This window comes from Protopterus annectens, chromosome 8.part0 (genome assembly GCF_019279795.1).
Source record: "Protopterus annectens isolate FY-2018-M chromosome 8.part0, PAN1.0, whole genome shotgun sequence".
NCBI lineage: Eukaryota > Metazoa > Chordata > Ceratodontiformes > Protopteridae > Protopterus > Protopterus annectens.
Window position 1 is genome coordinate 1942481316 of NC_056741.1, and position 17256 is coordinate 1942498571.

The 17256-nt window shown below is 40.7% G+C and overlaps 1 protein-coding gene across 1 annotated transcript in view; it reads right to left on the reverse strand.

Annotated features, from left to right (window-relative positions):
• Positions 1-17256, reverse strand: part of LOC122808135 (chymotrypsinogen A-like) — a 159151-nt gene that overhangs the window by 116174 nt on the left and 25721 nt on the right. The window contains exon 5 of the mRNA XM_044079104.1: positions 7079-7259. Within this exon, the coding sequence (XP_043935039.1) occupies positions 7079-7259 (181 nt within the window). The remainder of the gene's footprint in view (positions 1-7078; positions 7260-17256) is intronic.

Below are 17256 nucleotides of genomic sequence, written 5' to 3' on the forward strand. Positions count from 1 at the left end.
GCACATCCAGGAAGGAAAAGACTTGGGGGATGGAGGGAGAGAATGAATACTGCAGTGGTGAAGGCAAGGATATCTACCGTTATGGTACGGTTTTACACAACTGTACTATGTCCTTACATTCACCGCTGCAGTATTCATAACTTATGAGAGAGTGCCAAAGCTGAAGAAGAAACTTGGGAGGAGGAAGCAGCAGAGCCCTCCAAGAAGCCATGAAGAATGGCAGCAGCAAAACCAGCTCTAGCTCTGGAGATACCATCCAACTGGTAATGTTTGGTAAACGTATGCACAGAAGTCCAGGTAGCAGCTTTAAGAATAGAATTAGTGTCTAAGCCTTTGAAAAAAGCACCAGGAGAAGCCACAGCTGTAGTGAAATGAGCCTTTATAGAAGAAGGAAGGCTCTCACCATGAAAAGTGTAACAAAAGAAAATAGCCTTTGAAATCCAAGTGGAAATAGTTTGCTTGTGAACAGCCAAACCTAAAGACCTAGGATGAAAGGAAACAAATAACTGGTCAGATTTTCTGACAGCTTTAGTTTTATCCAAATAAAATCTGAGCTGTCGATGCACATCCAAGGTATGCAGCACCCTCTCACTGTCAGATTGTGGACAGGGGAAAAAAGTAGGCAAATTAATAGAATAAGTGACAACTCATTAACCACCTTGGTCATGAAAGAAGGATTAGTACACAAGGACACCCTGTCTGCACGAAATATCAAAAAAAGTGGACAAGCCATAAGGGCTTGCAACTCTGGCAGAAGTAAGAGCTAACAAAAAAAATGTTTTCCAAGAGCTATGTTGCAAGGAAGCAAAAACAGAAGGCTCAAAAGGAGCCTGAGTCAATTTTTCCAGAAGAAAATTAAGGTCCCAGGGAGGAGGAATAGGCTTCCTGGGAGGTCTAATATTAAGGATGTCTTTAAGAAATTGCTTAGCCTCAAATCTAGAAGCTAACGGGGGAGTTAAAGGCAGACAAGCAGAAAGAGCAGATAAGTGGGCCTTAATAGAAGAATAGGCCAAACCAGCATTGAGCAACTCACACAATTAGAGAGAACCAAAGGAACAGCCACAGAAAGTGGGCCCAGGTCAAAAGAAAGACCCCAAATAGAAAACCTCTTCCATTTAGACAAGTAGGATTTCCTGGTAGTAGGTTTTCTGGCCTCCTGCAGGGCCTGCAGCATGTCCTCAGAAAAAAAAAGGTGTTTATGAGGGATCAAAACCCTATCATCTACAGTGTCAGTTGAAGTGTGGACAGGTGGAGAATGAGGAGAGATCCCTTATCTTGTAGGGAGTGATACACCCTGTGAGGTAACCTGTGATGATTGCCCTTGGCTAGATGCAGAAGTAGAGGGAACCAGGGCTGTTGTGGCCAAAAGGGAGTCACCAACAAAATTTTGGGAGCATCCTGTTGAATCTTGAACAGGACTCTCGGAATGAGAGGAAGGGGAGGGAATGCATAAAGAAACAGCCTTTTCTAAGAAAATGAGAGGGAGTCCACCTTCCATACCAGAGGACCTGGGACTCTGGCAGAAAACATAGGAAGCTGTCTGTTCAGATGGAGGCAAAGAGATCTACTTGAGGAGTACCCCATTGGTGAACAATGTCCAGAAACACATCCCTGTGAAATATCCATTCATGGGATTGAGTGAATGACTTGTTCAGGTTGTCTGCCACAATGTTCTGATCTGAAGAAATATAAACTGCCTGAAGAGTCACTTGATACTTGAAAGCTAGATCCCATACCAGAAGTGCCAGCTGGCAAAGACAGTAAGATCTTGTACCCCCCTGTTTGTTGATATACCCCATAGCTGTGGTATTGTCTGTGAATACCTTGAGAGGTCCTGGAGAGAAGAGAGGATTAAAGGCCTGAAGAGCCAGCATAAGAGCCCTCATCTCTTTGATGTTGATGTGCACCATCTGCTGACAAGGCTACCACACTCCCTGAACCCTCAGGGAGCCAAACATTGCTCCTCATCTGAAACGTCAGTGAACAGATCCCAAGAGGGAAGAGGAGGTTGAAAAGGGAGCCCTAAATTCAGGGTGACTCATGAATCCACTGCAGAAGTTCTTTCTTGAGACACGGGAGAAGAGGATCTGAAAAGTCTGGAGGATGTGCACGCTGAAGCCACATCAACTTCAGAAACCACTGGAACTTCCTCATGCGGAGTTTGGCCAGAGGGAGCATCAGCCTGGTGCAAGCCATGAACCCCAGAGCTCTCAGAAACTCCCAGGCTGAAATGGAGGCCATAGGAAGAAGAGTTTGAAAGAAAGAAATGAGAGTTAAGGCTGTTAGAGGAGGCAGGGATGCCAGCATTAGTACCATTTGAATCCTGCAACCAAGAAAGACATGATCCTGAGAAGGAGTCAGAGAAGACTGAAGTTTATCATGAGTTCCAGGCTCTTAAGAAGAGAAATGGAAAAAAAAAAGATTTTGCAAAAGGACCTCTGGAGAGGATGCCTGAATCTGCAGGTCATCCAAATAAGGAAAGACTTGGATCCTTTGAAGACCGCAAAAAGCAATCACAGGTGGGAAGCATTTGGTGAGTAGCCTTGGGGCAGTAGAAAGGCCGAAGGGCAAAGAACAGAACTGAAAATGCCCGGAAGCAACAGAGAAGTGCAAAAATCTCCTGAAAAGAGGATGGATCGGAATAGGAAAATAAGCATCCTTGAGGTCCAGAGACACCAGAAAGGCCTGAGGGAGCAAGAGTGGAAAAGTAGATTGAAGAGACAACATCCAAAAGGAAGGCACCTTCAGAAAGGTGTTCAGATGGGAGAGGTCTAGAATAGGTCTCCAAGCACCTTATTTTCTGGGCACTAGAAACATTCTTGAATAAAACCCTTTCCCTCTTTAGGACACTGGCACCTCTTGAATAGTACCCTGAGACAAGAGGTTTCAAAGAACCTCTGGGAAAAAAGTAAGTTGTTCCAGAGGAGGCTGAGGAATGCCCATAAAAGGATGGTGTGAAATCCAGACAGTGAAGTACCCCTGGCGAATGACTGACAGAATCCAAGAATCCTGAGTGATTCAGAGCCAAACAGGAAGAGAAAGAGAAAGGAGAAGAGAAAGAGGAATGTAGCTTTGAACAGGTGGATAGTCAGACAGCACCTGGTTTGTCAGGAAAGGAAATCCTTAGAATCCCTGTAGTCTAAGTGGCCTTAGCAGGAGCAGTCCGTGTACCACCCTTTTTACCTTTAGAAGGTGGGTGAGATTGCTTATGAACAAAGGCTGCGTTAGAAGGGTAATTTCACTGAAATTTAGTCACAGGAGAAACAAAAACACGTTTAAGCTCCAAGCTTTCCCCTTGTCCTGAAGAGACTTAAATAAACCAGCATCCACTTCCCCAAACAAATGTTTATTATCCAGAGGAGCATCTGTCAACTTAGCCTTAATATCATTGGGTAAAGGTTGAAGCCTAAGCCAAGAATACCTCCTCAGCACTGAACCAAAAGCAGCAGCCCTAAAAGAGGGATCTACTGCATCATAATGGTTTACTATCATTACAGTGATTGCACTTTGTGCGGAATATCATTTCTATGAACCACAGAAACTAAAACAAAAACAGCGGTCGACAAATATATTGAACGCGGCAATAGTGAATGTTCGAATTCAGCACAATTTTAACATTCACCACACTTCCACAACTGTAAGTACTGAGCAACTCACTGTAAAGAATGTTTTTGCAGGGGGGCAAGCCTCCCTGCACCCCGCACCCCCTGCCACTTATATATACAGACACCGAGATAGCACTACAGTGAGGGAAAGGGTACATTTCCTGATCCCCACTATATGCATTAAAATGTAGAAAGTCACAACAGCAAATGCTGTAGTGCATTCACTGTTGTGCATTTCTACATTCCTCTGTTCATTTAATACTATCAAACAGGGCATTTCGGACTTCCTTGAATCACACAAAGTCTGATCACCCATTTGATAGTAAACCATCATAACTACATTTAGTAGAATGAAGAACTACTTGAGAGGAAGTCCTTAGCAAGGAAAGAGCAGAAGATTTACTACCAGAATCTGGAAGATCAGAAAAAAAAGCTGACAGGCCTGAGAAAGAAGAGCCAACACATACCTAGAGATATGGGTCTGATAATTAATATCCCTAAAAGCTAGGGTGGCCGAAGAATAAACCTTCCTACCCAGCATATCCATGGTTTGACTGTCCTTGTTAGAAGGCAGTAACTTGGATGAAGGAAGCAACCTACATTTAAACAAAAAGGAACAGTCCTCAGGCACCCTATAAAATCTATCAGACTTCTTGGGAGCAGGGGGCAGAGGATCTGGTGCTTTAGAGGCATTGGAAAAAAACATCCAATAAAGCAGCCAAGACAGGAGGAATGGACGCAGGTTTAGGAGAATCCATCTGCAGTAACTGATGTACCTCTTATGGATACCCAAAACCTGGGCACAATCCCACTTAAAAAAATTCCATCATCATAGAGACTTGTGTCCCCAAAGGAAATTTCCTCAGAAGGATTATCTACAGTATGAGAGTCCTCCTCCTCAGACCTATAGTCTAAAGGAGAAGGAATATGGTTAGAATAAGTAGGGGATTCATCATCACAATCCAACTCTTCATCAGACAAATTCAATTCTCTGGGCCTTTTAGGGGAAGAATAGGACCAAGGAAGAGCTGGAACCGAAACCCCTTGAGGAGGCCTTAACAACAGTAAAGCATTACATAGCCCCTGAGTAAAGGCCTGCCACTCACTTTGTGGATCCCTAGAAGCAGAAGAAACATAATTAGTTTTTTGTTTCTTTTTTAAGGGGACATCCATCCTAGAAATCTGAGAAGGCCCTGACAAAGGATGGCATTCCACAACTGTAGTAGGAACTTGTTCTCTAAAGATAAACTGCAGAACCCCTCTAGGCCCTTTGGAAACAATCAACCATGGTGCCCCTGAACACCCAAAATAGATGCCTGCAAAGCCTCGTCGGACATGCTACCCGCCATATCCTCACCAGCCTCCAGCCCAGAGGTGGTAGAAGAATCTGATGAGTCTCCAGGTTTGTAATAACCTTGGGAGAAAATCCCAGCAGAGGCTGGACAGTGGAAGATTCCGGTCTTACTTTATGCACCTTCTTCTTCCCTGATGGCTGACCCTCGGAGCAGAAAGTTCCATCTGTAGTATCTTTAGCAAGAAGCTTAAGATGCTGGTTCTCAAGATACAATGAAAGGGATGAAAGCCAACTATGAAGAGTTTTCTGGACAAATGTCTGACAAATTGAACAAGACGTATGGTCGTGAGCAGCACCTAGGCAAAATCACAAAAACAATCCAAAAAAAGGACAAAAAAAACAACCGGGTACTCATCTGCAACAGTGAGGACTTCAGCAAACAGGAGTAATCACTTGAATTCCAACAAACAGAAAAACGGCAAAAAATAGATGACGGTAACAGACCGATGGTTAAAAACAGTGTTCGGACTGGCTGACTGACAAATTCATGAGGTAAAATATGTTCTGTGTTGAGATGAGATGGATACACTAAAATTTTAATTTAGACCTATTATGATAACTTGAGCATTATTAAAAGGAAGTGGTGTCTTATGAATTTACAGAAAAAACACAAGGATTTTATATAAGAAAAATAGTGGGGTCATTGTATGTGCTATGATAAATGGGTGAAATATAATTCCAAGACAAAAATCCAATGCCATTCTTAGGAGAAGATCAGGTTTTGGGGGGAATCTAGTATCTGGAATTTTGTAAAGAAACTGGGTCATGCAAATAAACAATTAAAGGCAGACTTAAAATATAAAGTGAGAGAAGAAAGATCATGTAACATGCAGGATCGTAGCAATAAAAAGGAAACCTTACACCATTTTTTTCTAGAATGCACTCAGTGTAAGGGCTTCTGGAAATACATGGGTTAAAAGACAGAAGAAAAAAAGGTCTAGAATGTGTTCCTTCAGTTCCTGGTCTTATGATCGAAAGTACGTTTCATTGAAACGTACATGATTGATCTCACTTTCGCAAAAGTGCCTTTTGTCTAAAATGCACTTTTGCTGAAAGGTAATTAAGCAAAGCAAACAGTTGTTTACATGTAGATTTAGTTGCACATCAACTGTACTGTTGGTTGTACAACTAAGAAAACTGTTGCTTAGATCGCGGTACAGCGGGGATAAGGGAATATTCCCTTTTCCCCACTGTAGTATGATCTCGGAGTGAGAATATTAAGGTAGGGGTGTGTGTTTTATTTTTTTTTAGTCTTTTGGCATGTTGTTTTTTTTTTTTTGTTTTTTTTTTGCGAAAGTCCATTTTCGATAAAATGCACTTTCGCAAAAGTGAGTTCGATGTGTTTCGATGAAACGTACTTTTGATGTATCGACATAGATCCATTCCTTCACGTAACATCACATTTGGCTAGTTAGAAAATTAGCATACTACTCCTATAAGGTGCAAGCAACAGCACACAAGTTACGGTCACTGTGGTTGATTATGCCCAAGCGTATGTGATATGAGCAAGTCTACATCTAGCAATCAAATGTAATAATGCAAGGATGAACAAAAACTGTATAACTAACCTCTGGAAGTTTAGGAATAAAAGGTTATACTATACAAAGCTTAAGTCTATAGAATGTGTCTGTCATGATAAGACTCATACCTCTCAACTGTCCAAATTTTTTTGCTTCATATTTTTGGTTTATTCCTCATAAAATCTGTGGTTTTCTGATTTTTTTGGCAAATCAGTGAGGACTGGATTCATTAAATAATGACAGGCATTTGAGTCTCAGACTTTGTATCCTTCGGAAAAGGTATGGTAGCACAAGATATTTTATTCTAGCAACTTTCTAACTTTATAACAGCAATATTTAAAAAATGTCCCTATTTTGGGGGCTTTTTACCTCATTATTTATGGCTTTATCCAGAATTTTTGTGTTAAGACTTTGAGAGCTATGATCAGATCTAATCACGGTCCTAAATGTTCTGCTTTTTTAACATCAAAATGTTATCAATAAACATTTAAACATTATAAAGACATATTTTTTTATAGGAAATGTTTATTTTTCTTTTCTTTTCCTATCAAAAATACACTGAACTCAAAAGATATAGAGTTTTTTTTTTCTTAACTTACTGTCAAAACGAGTATTGCCCCATCCAGTAGTCACACATGTCATGCCTCCTGGGAATTCTTGACTGGATTTTGCCAAGCAAACTGGTGAAATCCTGGATGTGATGGTAACACGAGTTTTCAGCTTTAAAAGTGTTAAGTCGTTATTTTTAGTGAAGATGTTCCAGTCAGGATGGGTAAGTATCTAAAAGAAGATGCACTTCTGTTCATTAATGCTGGCAAAGGTAAATGGTCTCAGATACATTATGTTATCATTTTGTTACCAGCTTAAAACTACAGTGAACTCAGCAATTTTTATATCATGAGAATGATTTTTTTTCAAATATTACAAACATAAAAACTTATTAAATGTGTCTAAATAATGCACACCTGGCCAGACTTCTTGAAATGAATGCAAATGCATTCCCAAAACATGTAGTGCAAGTTCAGAAATGCATTGCACAGCAGTTGTATGAAATTGTGTCAAACCTATAAAGAGATGGCACAGCACGACCTGCACCACTGGCAGAACAAAAGCCTCATAAACGCATCCTACAGACATTATTGGCAGTATGGCCAAACTGCACATGTCCTCATGCAAACATATGCAGACATGTATGTACAAACAGACAAAGCACGTGCATGTGCACAAACACAAACACACGGATCTACACAAGCATGCAGCCCAAAAACAAATACACATACACACATACAAACATACACTCTCACACATGCTCCAATTCACACTAATGGAGGGAGGGAGCATTTGTGTGTGTGTGTGTGTGTGTGTGTGTGTGTGTGTGTGTGTGTGTGTGTGTGTGTGTGCGTGTGTGTGTGCTCACATGTGTATGGTTGTTGGATGCAAGTATCAATAAAACAACATAGACACATACCATTAAGTATATTAAAGTGAGGCAGGGTATATACTGCAGACCATTGGAGACTATTTTAATGAAATGTCTGAAGAAATAAAAGTAAAAAAAGATCTGTTTGTACTATGCTCATATACTACTTGAAACAAGGAAGGAAAAGCATTTGAGCAGATACAGTGAGGAGTCGTGTTACAGCTGAACAGCTGTGAAATACAGAGAATATGTAGAGTTGCTGCTTTGGCCCAGCAGTTCTCAAACAGCTCCAAAGGAGCATAAGGGGAACATGAAAGCTCCAAGATGGGCTGCAGTTCGTGCAGCTCACATAAACAGAGCACACTGCAGTGTGAAATGGCACACAGTGCATAATTACCTGCAAGCCTCTATACTATTCTCTGGATTGAGAGATGCAGGGTATCCAGCTCGCATCTATCTCAGGGAACGGCATGGCTGTTGGCCTGTGTGACAAGAAAGCTGAGTCTTTCTTAATCAGTGATGTATTTACTTGCTTCTGTTGAACATGTTAGTCTCACTAGACTGTAAACAATTTGCAGAGACAGTATGGCATTTACACAAAAAAATTACATTTGGACACCAGGGAACTTCATCTGCTCTACTTCCAGTAAGTGCTGTGGATTTTTTGTATGTGCCTAAACTACTAGAAGGAAGGTCAGTTCAGTATTCTATCCAAAGGATGACAACTCAGAAGTACGGCATCCACGAAATGCAGTACTGTGCTGTCAGTAGTAGAATATAAGTCCAACTACCTGGTGTGGAAATAGAACCAAAAATGTTCTCATCTTCCAGACACCAAAGGTGAGTATGCAACCTTCTGAGCCATTGACAATGGCCCATTTCTTGTGTATCCTCTCTGTAGACAGGACACTGTACTCTACTAGTGGCTGAGAATGTAGTAGATGCTAGCATTATTGGTTCATTTGCTCTGACTTAGGTAAGTAACAGCTCTTCCAAGAGCCAAGTGCAAGGTTACATCTGCCAGGATAAATGTATATTAACTACTTTACTGGTTTTTAGTTTCACTTCCTCAGTTCATCAGCAAGGTTAGCCTGTAATGCTATCCCCTGTACTAAATCAGAGAACCTAGCAAATCCTGCCAAGATGGTATTTTTGTTTTCATTATCATGTCTTATTTTGGTCCATCAGTGTTGCTCTGTCTGCCTCTCCTATCCTCATCCCTATTTGCATAGGTTGGGCTGACCACTTGGATAACCCTTTTTGGGGGCAGCAACCTCAGAGTAACAACCTAAATGGGTCACTTGTAATGTGTCTTCATACTTAGCATCTACCTGAATGCTTACATCTCTAGCTCTGGACTTCAACTAGGACACTGCAATTCCAGAGAGTGAGTGTTGCTCTGATGCATCCAAGCAGGCTTAGGCATTGTTTGATAGTTCAAGTCCTGCTCCTGGCTTTTCCCTTTGTCTGACTTTGTGCTTGTACACTGGGATCTTTCTACTTTTACCTTCCTTCTTCCTTGGATGGGCAAGCTGACATCAGCCACTCAGTTTCATCCCTCACAGACTTGCTGTTCTAGTATTTAAGATTACTAGTGAAACCTGGGCTGGCTGTGGTGTACTTAAGGCAGCAGCACTCTACTTTATGGAACTGGATAGTCCTAGGTAACTGTACAATCCTTTTTTGTTCAGATCTCCACAATTTCAGTCAGCATAGTATGTGAGGTAAGTTCTTGTTTATGATACTTTTAAAATATAGTCTGAAAATGTTGCAAAAGAATGAAGCTGTAGCCTCTGGTCTTGTTAAAACACCCATTTAATTTGTCTGCAACTGAAGCATGCAAACATGAACACAAAGCTTTACTTCATCATGAATGGATCTAAAGGACAAAGACGTTTCTGCAGTTTGAGAACAGATAACTCAGGGTGTGGGTCTGCAGTGGAAGGGCTGAGATTGCAAGGCACTATTGGATAGCTATCTTCATCAAAAAGAATGGTTTATTTCATTACTATCATTGGTTCTCTGAGGATCTAGCAGTGTTCTGATAGTACAGGAATTTTGTTCTATAAGGCTGGATGTCTCTAGAATTATTATTACATGTAGAATGAGGTAAGAATAATGATGAGAGAGGGTTTTCTTAATCACAGAGAAAAACAGAGAACAGTGTTTTTATGCGTTTTTTTTTTTTTTTTTTTTTTTTGGCAAGAGGCTTGTAATTTAAAAATGGAACAGCAAGAACAGCATGAGATTGTCATTTGAAGTGTAATTTTAAAATGAGGATTAGGACTGAGGTGAAACAATGTACAATTTCTTTACAAGTGAAAAGGGGAGGATTTTGTAACTTGTTTTTGCTATTTTAAGCCTTGCTGTATATTTTTACCACAAATTTCTAAAAGTGGAATAGTTAGGTCATTCATCATTATTATGATTTTATCAAGGAGAATATGAATTTCCCAGTTTGGCCTATTGCCATTGGTGAATATGGTTCATAGGTTCATATGTGTTTAGGCTAACAACCACAAGGGCCTTTTTAAGCCTAGCCATGCATCCCAAATATCTGACAAGTTCTGGTAATGAGCAAAGGCTAAAACTATAGAGCTGTACAGGCCTAGACCCAATGATATAAGACACAGCATCCATGACCAGTTGGCATAATGATTAAGGTCTTCACCTCCATTGCACAACATACAAGGTTCAATCCTGACCTACGGCCAATGACTTTTTGGAATTTGCATGTTCTCCTTGTGTCATTGTGGGGTTCTTATCACCTCTGAAAAATAAGCTGAGTGTTTTTGTGATAGGTCCCTACTCTGAGACAGCAATCAAGGAGACTCAGTTCTCACCACTGACTCTGGTGAGGAACGGTCACTAAGAGCAAAGATGGATTCACTCAGTATTTTCAGATGCAGCCCCTGCACCAAGCATAATTTCCCTTAAGAGCACACAGGGAGCACACTATATATCTGGGGCGGGACTCTCTTTCTCTCTCCAGGCCTACAGTGACCACTTTGGAGCTCTGTATCCTTGTGCCCAGTAGCTGACACACAAACTTGGATATTTGAGTTTCACACACACAAACACACCTGGGAAATGTTGGCACAGATTTACTAGCTGTGCCCCTTTCTGCCCATACTCTGAGGTAATCATACTGCCACCAGTCAGCTACCCTAAGGTTTTTACAAAGAATACCAAACTGTACTGTGTAAAACTAATACTAATACATATGGTAGAGTGTGACCGAAGCAGTAAGGCTTTCAGGAGCAGCCACAGCGTCACTAAAACAAGCATAAATACTCTCAAGATGTTAAAAGTATTCTCTAAAGGACCAGCCATAATGAAAGGATTAAAATATTTAATGATAAAGCAGAAAACAGGAGAATACTGAATACAATAAACAGCAGTTTCAACCACAGACAAATAAAAAATAATACAGTTGGATAGTTTCGCACAGATGCAGAAAACAATACTAAACTATTATCACTAAATGTCTCTGACTAACTAAATAATTACTTTTCCCTGACTACTTACTAAAGCAAGACAAGCTGATGTGTGCTGAGTGTCTAACTGCCTTATTCAGTTGTCTTCAAGGTATTCTTCCCTGGAGAGACAAATTCCTTTTTTGATGAAGTACATGCTAAGGAGGAAATAAGTTTGTCCAGCAAAACCGAGCTGTGAAACAGAAGGAGATTTGTCTTCTTGTTCCTCTAGTAATAAAGATCACATAGAGACTGCACCTGTGAAACCTTTTCCAGTATTTCCATGGAAAATGTTGGAGAGAAGGACGGGAGCATGAGAGTTGACTAGAAGAATCGAGAGTATGTTGGAAATGAAGCAGAGACAGGATTTGGGTGATGGAGAAGAATAATAATACAATCGGTAACTTAATGTATAATTACAATGCAATAATTATATTTGTGAAATATGACAGCACAAGAAAATCTGGAAATATTGGACTTCAAAATTTGTTGAGTGGGGGACTGTGTAAAGTATATACCCTATTTCATGTCATTAATGTTCGAAAAAATGCTTTGGGAAGGGGAGAGAGGGGAGAATGCTAACTGTAACTAAAGAAAACACTTTCTTTTCTTACTAGTACTGTATTTATTTGTGTAGCATGGTTTTCTTTGCATGCTATTTTTGGGTGTAATGGGGATTGTAAACGGGTATTGTTTATATTTTTCTCCCCTCTTCTCTTTCTTCTTGTGCAGTTTTGAGAAACATGGGTAATATAATGAGAGGGAAAAAAAAGGAAAAAGGCAGCCTGGTTAAGTGGGCATGACAGAGTTCAAATTAACATGCTTTTTTCATTCTAGCGAAAAATAGTGTGTTTTTTTCCATTCTTGCTTAGGGAAATGACTGGGTAAAAACCCTAGGCATTATCTAGTAACAAGTTTATTACAAAGTATGTAAATGAAAAAGAATATTGAATATCGTAAGGCTTTTTTTCTGATAAACAAGATACCCTTAGCAGTTTTGTGTCTGGTTTGTATGTCACTTGAAGATAATTTAATAAAGAGAAATGGCTTGGAGAAAGTATTTACTGAAAGCATTCAAGTGATTTCTCAACTGAGAGAGTTATAAAGAAATATCAAATAGCACTTACTAATAGCACAGGCTGTACCATGCATCTTAGCATAACTAACCTTTCTTTTTGGTTAACTTTAGCCTGTCTGTGTGGATATCAACTTAGAACTTGTTATTAGGAAGCAAAAACTTCAATATTTGAAGATGTACGTAGTTTTGTGTATTATTAAGTTCATAGGTTTTAGGAATTTTTTTTTTTTGGGGGGGGGGTTGGTTGTTCTGTTTGAGGGCCTTCAAAAAACAAAAAGTTATGTAAGATGTGACAAAGGTGCAAATGGTTATGACATGAAACAACTGTATAAAAGACCAACCTGCCGAACAGTATATACATGTAACCTAAAAGTTGGAACAGACAGTTAGCAAAAGAGCAGTTATACATAAAGGGTGGTAATAATAACTATATAAGAAAACAATGCTTTCTGTAATGTCTTTCAATCTGAGTGATCTTACAGATATAAAAAAGGGTAGTGAACTATACTAGAAAATGTAGGGTGCAAATATTTATGCTACAGGAGACACACTTAGAAAGAACTGAACATGTGAATTTTGATAAATATTTTCGGGATGGTTATTCAGTGGAATATCTGGGGCAAAGGAAAAGAGGAGTACTTATAGTAATTGCAAGAGGAGCTCCAATAGTGATACAAGAGGGAAAAAAAGATAATGGAAGATGTATAGTACTTGGGGGCTACTGGCTAGAGAGGAGGAGGTGGGGGGTTGACATAATGGTTAAGATGTTTACCTTACAAGCACAAGATCCATTGTTTGATTCTCAGATGGGGTAAATGGCTAGGCTTAAATGGCCCACAAAGGGGATTAGCCTAGTATTAACCTATGAACCTATAATGCGATAGTTGGAATGGTGGCCTAATAGTTAAGGTGTTTGCCTTACAAACACAAGGTGCAGGGTTTGAGTCTCACAAGGGGTAATTGGCTAGGCTTACAATGGCTCGCATGGGCAGTTAGCCTAGTACTAACCTATGAACCTATGAACCTAAAAGCCAGGTGATGTCTCTCTCTTTCTCTCTCTCTGTGACTATGTGACATATATATCCTGTTATAAGTCTTTCCTGTCAGATTCTGTGCTTCTGTGAGAGTTCCATAGAAACTAAATGCTGGTTAGAGAAGGACATCAACTCTGCTCACATGACTCTGGTACAGTACAGACACAGAGCTTTATTAAGATCTGTGGCAGCATCTGAATGCTACAACACAATTTCAGACTTTCCACCCTTCCAGGGTTCTCTGATAAAACATACACATTTGATCAGTTATAACAATGCAACCTAATATACATGCATACATTTTTTCTGTCCAGCAGGACTTACTGTTGATGCATTTTTAACACAAGTAATTTTACAAATATATTTAACTCAAACATCTGTACAAATCAGTGTGATAGTCAAATAACATAATTTTTTTTTACAAAGCTCCAGCTAGCTATGCTGATATATGCACACATGTACTGCCCTGCTCTCCCTGGCACAAATGGCACTACCTCATAACATCACAGTTTCCATCTCAAACTCACCAATGAATGGAGCTGTAGTCAGGAGCATAGACTCTACATATGCCCTATAGGGGGAAGACTTGTATAGACCAACCACTTTGGGCATCTACTGTGGTGCGCAGTCTCCTCAAGATAGGAGGACATAGATCACAGACTGTGCGCAGTGGCAGGCCTAGTCACTTGATGGTGTAAAATATGGTTCTAGGTGATTTGGTCATGTTCGCTAATGTCACATGTACATGGGTAGTTACCAGTGATAAGCAGGTTGAGGACCCAGCCTACTCTGATCTATGCCAGGGACCCACATGAAGTGTGGGAGAGGTGCATGTGCCCCTGTTGGCCAGTGCATGTCCACCATAAAGCCCAGTAGCCCTTGATCAATAAGCTACTGGTCATACAGTTTCCAGTTGACCAGCGTCAGATATCTGGGATAGCTCTGTTGAGTGAAAGCTGGATGTAAGACCAATCAACCTTCCAAACATGAAATGAGAACTGCCACACTCAATGTAGGTTGACTGACAGGATGGAGCTATGTAATCAAAATGTACATACACTGTAATTGATTGCTTGTCTAAACATTGTGATAGTCCTGTGTATATATTGCTATATCTTGTACAAAACCTAAAGTTGTCTTTAGATAGAACATCATTAATGTATACTGTTTAGAGTTTTTGTTTCTTAACTTAATCAGTGGATGCCGCGGTGGTACGGCGGTAGCGTTGTTACCTCACAGCAAGATGTTCTCCCATTCATTTCTCAACTGGGCTTGGGAGTGCCTTCTGTGTGGAGTCTGCATGTCCTCCCCATAGTTGGGTAGTGTTCAAAAGAAATGCGTGCATAAATGGGCGTGCCTTCGTTGAAGGTTGAGCATCGAGCTGGCACCTCGGTGTTTCGTAGAAATCTACTGCCAATCATTAGCAGTTCTGCTGTGGTGACCCCTTACTGGGAAAAGCCGAAAGACAAACAACAACAACAACTTAATCCGTTTCTGTGTTATTTCTAATGTCAATGTATTACATATTGTACTAGCAATGGAGCTTTTCTCCTCGGGTCTCTGCTGATAAAGGGCAACATGCCTATTTGGGCTTTCCTGGTAAACAAATGTAAAATAAATAAATAAATAAAACTGGAAGTGGATGACATGATACTACGGAAGAGGCTGGACATCCTATGTATCCAAGAGACAAGATGGGAGGCTAGTGCAGCAAAGCCATTTAGCTTGGCATCCAGAGTCTACTACTATGGAGGACAGCTAGAAATGGTGTGGGAGTTGTGGTGAGAGAGAGGCTTCAGAAGGCAGTGAAAGATGTCATCAGAACTAGTGACAAACTCATGACAATCAGACTACAATGCAATGACAGGGCAGTATTCACAATCTCAGCCTATGTTGCAGGACCTACTTGATAAAGCAAGACAACATGAATTGGTGTGATAATTTCTGATTTGAATGCACATATCAAGACAGACAGAACAGGATATGAGGACTGCCTGGGTCCCCATGGGTGAGACAACAAGAATAAAGAAGGAGAGGCCATTCTAGACTTCTGTCTAGCAAATGGTTTGATACTAGTCAACACATGGTTCAGAAAGAGAGACAGTTACAAGATCACATACAATAGTGGCCAACATGCAACTCAGGAAGACTTTCTCTTAGTAAAGAAAGGGCAGTGGTGTAGAATCAGTGATTGCAAAGTCATCGCCAGTGAAACAGTCGACCGACAGCATAAATTACTGGTTGCCACTATCAGCTGCAAGCATTGGGCAAAGAAGGAACTAAGATCAACAGAGACAAGGCTGAAGACCTAGAAGTTGACTGGACAAAAAGTACAACAGTTCAAGGAATTAATCAGGGCTCTAGCACCCCAAGAAGGGGAGGAAATAGTTGGAGTTGAAGAAGAATGGCAGTGCATGAAAACAGCATGTGTGAGGACTACAGGATAGATATGTGGCCGAGCCAGATATAAAAATAAGGTACATAAGGAAAGTGGTGGTAGAATGCACAAGTCCAGGAAGTCGTCAAAAGAAAGGAGTTCAGGAAAAAGTGGGAAATAGGAAAAGGCCATCCAGACTAAGAAGGAATACTGGCTGGCTAACAAAGAAGCTATGAAAGAAGTTGCAATAGCAAGAAGCAGGGCATCAGAGGCACTCTACCAGCTTCTAGAAGGTGACTCAGTAGGTGGCACAAAGAAATTATATAAACCTGCAAGGCAAAGACAGAAAAATAAAGACGATAGACACCATTCATAAGGGATGCCAGCAACAGCCTGCCCACCAGTCCACAGGACATCAAAGACAGATGGAAAGAGCATTTCCAGTAGCTTATGAATGAAGAAAACCCCACAGAAGCTGTACTGCTTCAAACACAGCCTACAATGAGAGAAGAAGAGGAGTCCACCCTAGAAGAAGTAAGAATAGCACTAAGGAAAATGAAATCAGGGAAAGCAGCAGGCTCAGATGAGGTCACAGCAGATTTGATAAAGATGCTGGGTGAGATAGGAGAGAAATGGCCCCAAGGGTACTCATAGCAGTGTGGAGAGAAAAGTGTATCCAATAAGCATACTAGTGTCAATGTGTTCAAAAACAAAGGGGGCATTCACAACTGTGGGCAGTACAGAGGCGTCAACTGCCTGTCACATTGCATGAACGTTCTGAAGACGGTGACTGATAAATGAATACACACAGTAGTAGAAAATAAGATAGAAGATGAGCAGTTTGGATTTAGATCAGGATGCAGCACAACCGACCCAATATTTGCAGTGAGACAGATAGTTGAGAAGAAGCTAGAGATGAGGAAAGAGTCCAACTGGGCATTCCTAGACCTGGAGAAAGCATATGACAAGGTCCCAAGAAAGATGATTTGGGCAGTACTGTGGTGGTTCAAAGTTCCAGAAACACTGGTAGAATTAATGCAGACTATGTACAAGGACCCAATGACTCAAGTAGGAACAGTGTTTGGTCTCACAGAGGGGTTCCCATTGAGAGTTGGTGTACACCAGGGTTCAGCTCTACGACCACTGCTGTTTATACTAGTGATGGACTACATTAGCAAATAGGTTGGAGGGCACAGACCAACAAAGTTGCTGTATGCAGACAATGTGGCATTACAGGCAGACTCTGAGCAAGAACTTCAGCAAAGGATAGGAGCACGGAATGCAAATCTGAAGTCACATGGGATGAAACTAAGCACAGATAAGACAGTGGTAATGGCAGCAAATTTGGGAAATCAGAAAAAGCTGATAACTGAAATAGAAGGGAAGATAGTG